The sequence below is a fragment of the Pterocles gutturalis genome, unplaced genomic scaffold, assembly GCF_000699245.1.
Source record: "Pterocles gutturalis isolate BGI_N339 unplaced genomic scaffold, ASM69924v1 scaffold19583, whole genome shotgun sequence".
Classification (NCBI taxonomy): Eukaryota; Metazoa; Chordata; class Aves; order Pterocliformes; family Pteroclidae; genus Pterocles; species Pterocles gutturalis.
The window spans coordinates 22234-32416 of record NW_010126060.1 but is presented as its reverse complement, the minus strand read 5'-3'; the positions used below and the strand labels follow the sequence as shown (position 1 = coordinate 32416).

The window sequence follows — 10183 nt, the reverse complement described above, 5'->3', positions numbered from 1 at the left end:
TGCCCCCGGAGCCGAGGCACGGTGCCCAGAAATCCGGCTCAGCCGCCCCATGCCCCCATCAAACTGCCTGACCCGTGGCTGGAGTTGACTCACTCAGGTTCAGAGTCCAGCTTGGGGGATGAGGTTTGGTGCTTTTTTCATGGTATTTAGTAGGTGGCGAGGAAATCTGCTGGCCCAGCAATGACCTCTCTGCTGTCAGCCAAGGATCTCCCTGGTTGTGCATTTCCTTTGGTGATGAGAGAAGTGCTGGCACCAGGTCTGGTGTCATTTCTTGCTGGAGCAATGTCTGTAACCATGCTGCCAACTCCCACAGCAGCTCAACAGAGAATATTCCACCGAGCAGTTCCCCCAGGCCCAGCAGAAAGCTGTCTGAAGAAGGCTGCGTGGAAGCTTTCTCTTAAACAGCGGGTGCTTGGTGAGACTGGTCTGGCCAGGAAGACAAAGCTTCAGAAAGCCTGTCTTTCTGTTTGCCCTGCAGGTTTCACCCCATGCTCACTGGTATCAGGGTAGGAGCAGGATTGTGGTCTTGAGACAGATATTGCATGTGGCCACCAAATGGCAGGTATTTTTAGGATGGGTTACAGTAGGCACCAAGGGGAGAGGAGGAGCTGACCAGCTGAGGTAGAGATGTGTCATTGCCTGTTCAATGTTTCCCTTAGAATCCTTCTGTGAATATGGTCTCTATTCTCTCGCTGCCTTTGCCGGAACTCTCCAGGAAACTCCGGGATGGCTCCCTCCCTCTGGAGCACGTCTTCTACGCCTATGTGGGCAAGGTGAGGACCAAGGGTGGTGGGGCAGCATCTCACCCGTGGTGGGGCTGACTCTCAGGAGAAGCCCAGCACAAGGTTGAAATGCTGGTTCAAACTTGGTTCAAATGCTGCTGAGCTGTCACTGCTCATTGGTTAGTGCTGGGCTCTGCCATGCGTCTCTGTGAGCGAGGGCAGAGCTTGGTGCCTGGCTGCCATGGCTCGTGGCTTGGGGAGCAGCAAGCTCAGCATCTGGAGAGCCCATACCTTCCCAGGGGCAGGTATAGCTGTAGGGAAGTTGCAGAGTGCTGCTGTTGTCTGCCCTCCATCTCCAAATGGGTTGGTGAACCTCAAAGACTCAGTGTCTGCTTTCATTCTCTTCTTTTGCCAGAATGCTCTGATCACCTCCTGGGTTCCCACTCGGGGGTTTTATGCCACCTCAGAAGCTCAATCGAGAGAACAGCCTGAGTGCCTCTCTCCATCATGCATCGGCTGGTGCTATGGTCCTCCTGTGTCCAGACAACATTTTGGAGTTTGGCATAAAAATGTCTTGGGAAGGAACAGGGAGGGCTGCCCTGATAGTGTCTGCCCAGATGGGGAGGTGGAAAATGGGGCAGAGACAGGTGTCCTTTACAAAACAGAAGGCTGTTGTGCAGCGCTTTGGGCTGTGTCTCACCTGTGGTCTTTGCCTGCTCTCCCCAAGGCCCTGCAAATCGCCACAGAAACCAACTGCATCACAGAGTATCTGCAGGAAAGTGAGACCCAGCTTCGGAAAGCGAAGGTGTCGGGGAAGCTGGGTTTGCTCTATGGGGTGCCTGTCAGCATCAAAGACTCCATCGACTGCCAGGTACCACCAGCGTGATACCGCCTGTATCCTGAAATCCCTGTGGTTTGAAGTTTGATGGTGGGGGAAGGTTTGACCTCAGGATCTGGTTGGACTCTGTCATAGCTGATGTGGGATAGCCTGCACTGGCAGGTGTTGGGGTTTGCTGCCCATCTCCCACATGAGCCAACAGGGAGCTGGTCAGATTTACTACCAGTATGCTACGCAACACATGCATGACGGGTGGGTTGTTGGAGGTGCATGCACATTCTCATATATATATATAGATAAAAATAGGGGGTAGGGGGAACTGCAGTCCTCCATTTGGAAACCTCGTTGTTCTATGTTCCCAGGGCCATGATTCCACACTAGGGTTTATAAAAAACCTCAATAAACCCGCGGCAGAGGACAGCGTGGTGGTGCAGGTGCTCAGGAGACAGGGAGCAATTCCGTTTGTCAAAACCAATGTTCCCCAGTCCCTCATCAGGTAGGTGGGCGCTCCCTTCCCTCATCTCAAATGGGGGTTTCTATCAAGTCTAATTCTCATTTCACACTTCTTTTTAAATAACAACACCTGGTCCCCATCCTTCATGTCTTTTAAGTTTTACTTAAAAAAGTAAACGCGATTACACTTGGGATGAAAATTAGTTCTAGTTCCAAATGAAACAAAGAAACAAAAGAGAAGAGAAATCACTGCCCTTCTTTCCTGTACTGTGTGTTGTTAAATTGGGTTTGTGGGTTTTTTTTCCTTCAGAGGTAGTCCTGCTAACTATACAGTGCAAATGCACGTTCATGAAGGGGAAGCTAGTTAAGCTAACGACCTTAAATTATCCTGCCTCCAAACCTCCTTCTCTGTCTGGCAAGATGACTCGTGATGTCACTGATACGGGGTGAGGTCAGGTGTGCTCTGCTGGACAGCCACCCTGCCAGCCTCCCTGTGTCCTGCCAGGTGAACTCTGGCAAAGCTCCTCGGTGGATGACTGTTTGCCAGCCGTAGGAAAAGCCTGTCTTAAGGTGACGCCGCAGTGACTGACCACCTTTAAAAAAAGCCACACAAAGAGGTTGTCTCAGGGATTATCAGAATTTTGCAGCAGTTCCTGGGGGAATCCGATGTTCAGGTATCACTGCAGCTGGCATTTGGCCTGTTCCCAAGCAGGGGCTCAGCAAAGGGAAGCTTTGGGAAGCTCCCTCAGACTAAGTGATGTCAGTGTAGCAACTAGTGAATTACCTAATTACCTTCTGACAGTCTTTTTGTAGGGGGGTGCACAGCAACAGATCTCTACACTCCTCTCATTTGCCATCTCTCTCTCCCTTTAGCTATGACTGCAAGAACTTGATCTTCGGTCAGACGTTCAACCCTCTGCTCTACACCAGAAGCCCCGGGGGCTCCTCTGGAGGAGAAGGGGCACTTGTAGGAGGAGGTGGGTCCATCCTGGGCTTTGGGACGGATGTCGGAGGGAGCCTGCGTTTCCCTGCTGCCTTCTGTGGGGTCTGTGCACTCAAACCCACCGGGAACAGACTCAGGTACTGCGAGCCACACGCAGTGATGTCTCTGGGTGAGACCCCCCTGCCACCCTGCCCGCCACTGCACTGGGATGCTCCTGTTCCTGTGGCCAAGGGGGAACTGGGGAGGAACTGGGAAGGGCTTGTTTCTCCCTCCTGCCTGGCGTTTTTTGGGGCCTGTATGGAGAGAAGCATTGGTTCCCCTGGAACAGAGACAGGGAAACCTCTCCACCTGCATGCTAAGGGAACCGAAGGGGTATAAATCATTCTGCCCTAAGCTGGGTGTCTCTTGGGCTTCCCCTTGGCCCTTCCTTCTGCCAATCTTGGCATTTGCAAAGGAAGGGAGGTACTTTCATTACCACTTGATACTGCTTAAAGCCTTTACCTTCTGTGAAAACTACTCAGCTGCTGTATTTTGTGTCTTTTCTTCACAGTAAGAAAGGAATCATTGCTGGTGTCGTTGGGCAGAAGGCAGGTAGGAACTAGTGGTTGTACCCCAGGGAGGACCTTCTCCAACATGTTCAGAGAGGGAACCAGGTTCTTTTTCAGGGACTTTCTCAGAGAGCCGCCCCTATACTGTGATTCCTGACAAACTGGAATGTGCATGAGCCAAGAGGAGCAGCTTGTGTAACACATAAACCTCAACACACGCTGTAGCCTCACAGTTGATGGGTTGTCTGACACTGCTTCATGGGAGGTGGGATGAGCAGTCAGAGGAGGTGTCTTGTCCTTGTGTCATGATAAAAAAGCTTTTTGTTTAGTTTTGTAAATCATGAAATGGAGACATCAGGGCACATGTTGTTGGATAACAACTCTGGGTCCATAACCATGGGCCTGCTGGTGGGAAGGCACCTGCTGGCATCACCAGCCCAGTCTCAAAGAGGAACTGTTGCCAACTAAGTCAAAACAATGATAAGAGTTCCTGCTTCCGCTGGACATGCCCTTGAAAGACCCCCAACCATGAATGCTGTCTTCTGGTCTCTTCCAGTGGCCGCAGCAGTGGGGCCGATGGCGAAAGACGTGGAGAGCCTGGCGGTGGGCATGCGGGCGCTCCTGTGCAAGGACATGTTTGACCTGGACAGCACCGTGCCTCCCCTCCCCTTCAATGAAGAGGTAAAGGACTTCAAGGGGAACAAACATCTTTGAGAAGAGCTGCCATTACTCAAGCTGAAAACACCGGTAGCCCATGAGAGCCATCCAGGACCCGTTCCAACCTGCCGCGTGCTGTGGGTGGGCACGTGGGCGAGAGATGCGCTGCTTTCCAGGCTCACCCTGCGGCATGGGTGTGCTGCTGTCTCCTGATGCCACTGGCATCCTGTCAGCTGGCACCCTTCCTTGCTCTGCAGGTGTATTCCAGCACGCAGCCCCTCCGCATAGGCTACTATGAAACCGATTTCTTCACCATGCCGAGCCCTGCCATGAGACGCGCCGTTCGGGAGACAAAGCAGCTGTTGGAGGATGCTGGCCACACGGTAGGATGTTGCATGAACCCAGCAGTTGTGCTGCATCTATTCTTCCTTGCTGCCGTGTCTTTGGGACACATGGGTGAACATCAAGCAAATTTGGCAAGGAAAGGGGGCCTAGAATCTACTCAGCTTCCCACAGCTTTGATGAAAGTAGATAGCTGCCTCTGGAAAAGAGAAATTCGTTATATTGCAACTTGATTTCTCCTCTCAGCAGGATCTCAGTGCTCTTTAGGTGAACACAAAAGGGAGCCTGTGATAACACATGCTGAGGAGCAGACACACAGCTGTTATGACTTGTCTCTGGTGTGGGTGCATTTACTCATGCCCTGGCTGAGATCCACATGGTGCTGGGTGCTGCGCAACCCAGCAGGGAGCTTACAGTCCTGGTGGTGTGTGATTACTGTCGGCTCAGCGTATTTCCTGAGCCTGATGGACCACCTCCTTTCAGTGGCTGTGACGAGCTGTTGTCCAAGTACTTGTTTAGTCTGTTCTCAAGCCAATTTCACCTCTTCTGCATCATATCCTTTGGCAAGCAGTTCCACATTGCATGTTGCATGGAAAGCCCCCTCCTGTTTTTGTATCTGAAAATAAGGACCTAAGGGAAAATAAAAGGGCAGTTGCAGGTGGCAGATCTTTTATAGCCAAGCAGTCCTGTATTGACCCAGACCCATTTCTAGGGTCTCGGGTTTCTGGGGTGCTGAGCAGATGTTGTCTCCTCCCTCGTTTCTGCCATTTCAGGAATTCATCTCCTGTGCATGAGGCATGGTCATGGCTGCACGCCTCCCCTTTCCCCTTGCACAGCGATCAGGAGCGAAGCGGGAAGCACAAACTCATGCTCTGTCACCCACTGCCAGTTTGGAAGGGAGCTTTGTGCCTTGGGGCTGCTTGGACATCAGGGGGCCAAGCCCATCCTGTATCTTTTGACTCATCAGTTGTTGCTCAAAGGGAAAACTGCCTTTTCAGGGAAGGATGGGTGATATGGGGAGGACCTGGGGGCCTTTCCTGATGGCTTGTCAGGAAAACCTCAGCCCAGCTTGGCCCATTGTGAGCCCTCGATGGCTTCTCCCACACAGCTGATTGTGCTTGTGCCACTCACTCCTCTTCCCTTGTCCTTCCAGCTGGTGCCCTTTGAACTTGCAAATGTGGACTATGTAATCTTTAACTTCTGCATCAGGGGACTGTTTGCAGATGGGGCCTCCTCCTTTGTCAAGAAATTGTAAGTATAGCCTGGAATGGTTTGGTGGGATCGGTGCCTTTCTATGAAAATCCTCCCCGGGGTCTGGCTCGTGTCCAGTTACAGGTAGCAGCTCTACTGGATGTAGATAGTGACTGATCTGCACTGGGATTTACTGGAGAGCTTGCCGTCAAGCGATTCAGCTGAACCTTGTGTCTCTTTGGGGTTGTTACCAGGTTTGACAGATGAAGGGAAGCCAGGTGCTGATATCCCATAAATATAGCGAGACTTAGAGGAGCCCAAAGGAATGGAGCAAACCTCTTTTTGTCACTTAGCTATGCTGTTCAGAGGGGTTGACCTGTGAAAGCTGATCTATTGTGATTGCTTCCTAACGCTGCTCAGCTAACACCCTTTTCTCTTTCAGCGAAGGGGAGCTGGAGAAAAGCAGCACGGGGCTGTTGTTCTGGTTGGCGAAGTCACCAAACTGGCTAAAAACTCTCCTCTCCTGGATTGCCAAACCCTTCGTAAGGTCCATTTCTTTCTAGCATAGATGGAGTTAAGCAATAGGTGGTGAATAACTTGTCTCCCATTGCATGGCTTTACCATAGAGAAGTGTCCAGGCGTTGCTTTTGGCTATGCTCAGACACATCTCCAAACTGGACTGATGCTGTTTCTGTTCCTGCTCTCCCCACTTTGGGGGGGGAAAAATCCATGAGTCCTGCCCATGAGCACTGAGTCAGTCCTTTGTATCTGTGATGGGGCTGTCTCAGAGGACAGGGCTGGGTTTAATGTAAATTTTTTTCTCTTTTTTCACTTTCTCCTTCTCAGGTGCCTCGACTTTCAGGTATCGTAAGAAGTATGAGAGCAAAGTGAGTAAATCTGAGCCTGAGCAAATGTGTGAAGAGTTGGGTTTCTCTTTGGGAGAGCAGTAGTGTGTGCTGCATTAGGGATGCTGCCCTAGATGCATGCATCTGAGAAAATAACACCAGCGTGGGAACAAACTGAGAGTGGTTTATGTCAACACCATAACCCTGCAGAGTTTGGCAACATGTTCTAGTACTGGGGATGGGAACGAGGGCGGTGGCTCACAGTCTCTTGCTCAGCAAATGTATGAAGCTTGTGGGAATGAAATAGAGTGTCAGCTTCAGCACTGGTTAATGCCGTAATGCAGGGATCCTGTCAGACAGGAGGAAGGGAAGTGCACAGGGAAGGAGGCTTGCTCTTCCTTGCTGCAGTGTCAGTCTTGGGCAGTTGGTGGTGAGAAAGGACTCAAATCCCTTTAGAGGAAAGCCAGGACTTTGCCAAAGTCCTCTCTTCCCGTGGCTGCAGCTCCAGGAGCAGAGCTAACCTATGCCCAGCTGCTTTTTGATGCTCTTCCCTACCCCTAAAGCTGCTCTTTGCAGCACCCCTTGATGCCTTTCATTGGTTTTGTTTTGTTTTTCAGCACTGTGGATGAAGTCTGGAGCCTTCACCATGAAATTGAGGTAAAGGATAGCAATTTGGAGTTAGACAGTTTTTGGTTTATTTCTTCTTGGGAAGAGGCAGGTTCAGCACCCCCCAAGGTCAGGAGATGATCAAGTCACTGGTGATGTGAGCTAGGAACATATGTCACTCCTCAGTGGATACCACTTGGATGGGCAAGTTCTCAGCACATTTAAAGGCTTGGGACCACACGTAGACACATTCATCATCCCAAATCAGACCTGAATTTTTAACCCTTGCGCTGAAAACATAGGCCAGCGGTTGCAGCAGACTTGCCTTTATTTCCCCTCTAGTTTCTTCAAGACCCATGTCCTTGTCCCAGCTTCCCACATGCCCCTGCACTCAAATCTTTTCCCACCTACAGTTTTAGCAGGGGGGAGGGTACTTTGTGCGCTGGGAGGGACATGGCCAGGCAGCAAAAGGTTGCTGGGTTTTAGCAGGATCAGGCCTGATGTAGCTCACCCCAAAACTGATGGATACTCCTGGGGAAGGGCCAAGAGCCTGGCTGGGCACCCCAGGAGAGCCTCAGCCAGCAGCCATGGGACAGCACCTCCACCCCACTGACCACCAGTGCATTTCCTCCTCAGGAGTTTTGCCACCAGTTCATCGCCCAGTGGAAAAAGCTGAATCTGGATGTCATGCTTTGTCCCATGCTTGGCCCAGCTCTCAGCATCGGCTACCCTGCGAAGCTCTCAGGTAGGACTGCTGACGGGGGACCTTTGCCTTCAGCATGCCCCTGTGCGGCACTCCACCAGTATCCATGGGAAACATTCCTCCTCCTCCTCCCTGCACCCCCAAGGCACTGGCCAGCGGTGGGAAAAGTTCAGCTCTTGGGGCAGCTGCAGCTCCAGCCCGTGGGGGACACCCAGGACAAGTCCCCCAGTGTCTGTGGGAGCCAGGGGACAGGTTTCCATCCCGCAGCCCTTGAGTACCCAGGGCAAGCACCCCGTTAGCTGGAAGGTCATGTACACAGAGGGGGGTGAAGGCTTTCCCTGCGCGGGGCTGGCACTGGGAGCTGCTCCTCTCCCCCAGTGGCAGTCAGCTACACCATGCTCTACAACGCCTTGGACTTCCCTGCCGGTGTGGTCCCCGTCACGATGGTGACGGATGAGGACGAGGAGGAGCTGAAGAGCTACCAGGGGTACTTTCGAGACTGGTGGGACCGGAACCTGGCAAAGGTAAGTGGCGCCAGGTTCCCCAGGGGCACGAACATCCCCGTCCCTTCCCCTGGACATCCCTCTGCCCTCTCCTCCTCTGTTTGTGCCACAGGCTTTTCATGGCAGTGTGGGGCTGCCTGTGGCTGTGCAGTGCGTGGCCTTGCCGTGGCAAGAGGAGCTGTGCCTCCGGTTCATGAAGGAGGTGGAGACACTCATCTTGAAGAAAAACAGGTTCATCTGAGTCCCGTGTGCTCGCCCAGAGCAGGATCCCAGGTCACATCAGCACCAATCACCCTTTGGTCTGAATCGCCCGCAGGACTCGTGTTCCCCTCCACAAGGATGCGGTGATGGCTGGGCTGGCTGCTGGCTTTGGGGTGCAAGGGGAAAGCCAGGCGAGCTCTGCAGTGGTGGAGCACTTCCAATCACTGTCCTAATACAGTATTTTTTGTTATCTGAGAGTCTCATGTCAGGTGTGTGTTTGTGTGTGGGGTTGGGCTGGATTTTAATAACCCTCTAACACCTCCTAGGGAAGTGCAAGAACATGATCTTTCTCTTACAAATGGGAATATTGAGGCACGGGGACTGGTTTTGTCTAAGACGTTCAGACTCCTACTCAGAGTGCTGTAGGAAGAGGGATTTTCCCCTCCATTCTCAGCTCCCTGAAGACAAAATCTGGTGGTTTCCCTGACACAGATGAGCAATCCAAGGTCAAAGCTGCGCCTGCCTGCACGCGCTGGCAAGCAGGGAGGGAGCTGGACCGCTTCCCACAGCACAGAGCTGCTGGCATCCTGCATGCCACGGAGGGGAAATCTGGAGTGACTATTCACTGCCATCTCCTTCAGACACCTGCTCCTGCTGTCCCCAGAGCAGTGAAGTGCTTCAGCTCACGGTGTTGCACGTATAAAGCAGCGTGCCAGTGTCAGACGGCCAGCTGGACAGCCTGCGCTGCACACCCCCTCCCGTTAGGCGAGGGGCCACGCCAGATTTTCCAGTGGGGCTTCCCAGCCCCTAGCAGTTGCCGACATCAGGATTGGCAGTGCCGGCTGCTCCCGGCAGGTTTCCAAGGGTGGCCCAGAAAGGGATAGTGCAATGCAAAGGCATTTTCCCAATGCAGCAATGTGACAAGCGGATTGTAACAAAGCTCTGGCAGGATTTGTGTTTGTTTTTTTAATGTACTATTGTTGTTTAAACCAGAGTCATGCAGCAGCATGGGGTCTTTTCAAGGGCTGGGCAGAGGTTTATCCCAGCCTAGGAGAAAGCAGCCCTCAGGACCATGATTCTTTATCAGCAAGCTTTGGAAACAGGAGTGAGGGAGCTCCAGGCATCCCAGCACTGAATGCTATGTAAAGCCAAATCCCAGGAGAGCTCGGGTGGGTTTTTTCACCAGTTGCAGGTGCTCCCTGCCTACACAGAAAATGCTGGATGAGGTTTATCTGTTTACATTCTAAAATTCAAGCCTGGATGAGCTTCTCCCACTAGAGGCAGTGCCATATGCACCCATCCTCCCAGAGAGCTGGGCACTGCATGGCTCTGTTGGTTTAACCGCTCTCTCCTTGGCATGGAGTTGGGCAGGGTGCAGGAGTCCAAGTGATTGAGATGCCAGTGGACCTGAACCAGTAAACACTCCTCCCTGGAAGTCCTGAGCGAAGACCTCCAAGGAGCCGTGCCCATTGCCAGGGGACACAGCACCGGGCAGCACCAAAGCTGTTGTCTGGCTCTGGAGACTTGAGGTTGCCGAAACGGGCCAGCTGCAGGCTGCTCCCAGCCCAGCCTGGACAGAGGGAGGCCGGTGTGAACGGCAGCACTGAAGCTTAAGGCTGGGATGGGGCAAT

The 10183-nt window shown here is 52.6% G+C and overlaps 1 protein-coding gene across 1 annotated transcript; it reads left to right on the top strand.

The window, feature by feature from the left end:
• The first annotated feature begins 663 nt into the window (after window positions 1-663).
• LOC104458152 (fatty-acid amide hydrolase 1-like) lies at window positions 664-8592 on the top strand. The gene is made up of 14 exons (XM_010078838.1): window positions 664-773; window positions 1450-1593; window positions 1923-2056; window positions 2887-3093; window positions 3507-3547; window positions 4061-4185; window positions 4419-4544; window positions 5657-5754; window positions 6137-6236; window positions 6541-6581; window positions 7157-7196; window positions 7782-7890; window positions 8227-8386; window positions 8478-8592. The coding sequence occupies exons 1-14, from the start codon at window positions 675-677 to the stop codon at window positions 8590-8592; spliced, it is 1539 nt and encodes a 512-aa protein (XP_010077140.1). The 5' UTR covers window positions 664-674.
• The last annotated feature ends 1591 nt before the right edge of the window (window positions 8593-10183 follow it).

Bases quoted from the DNA above. Each gene is read 5' to 3' on its own strand.
- LOC104458152 (XM_010078838.1), top strand. From the start codon at position 675: ATGGTCTCTATTCTCTCGCTGCCTTTGCCGGAACTCTCCAGGAAACTC. The intron at 3,548-4,060 runs GTAGGAACTAGT...GGTCTCTTCCAG, and splicing joins TGTCGTTGGGCAGAAGGCAG to TGGCCGCAGCAGTGGGGCCG. The intron at 5,755-6,136 runs GTAAGTATAGCC...TTTCTCTTTCAG, and splicing joins TCCTCCTTTGTCAAGAAATT to CGAAGGGGAGCTGGAGAAAA.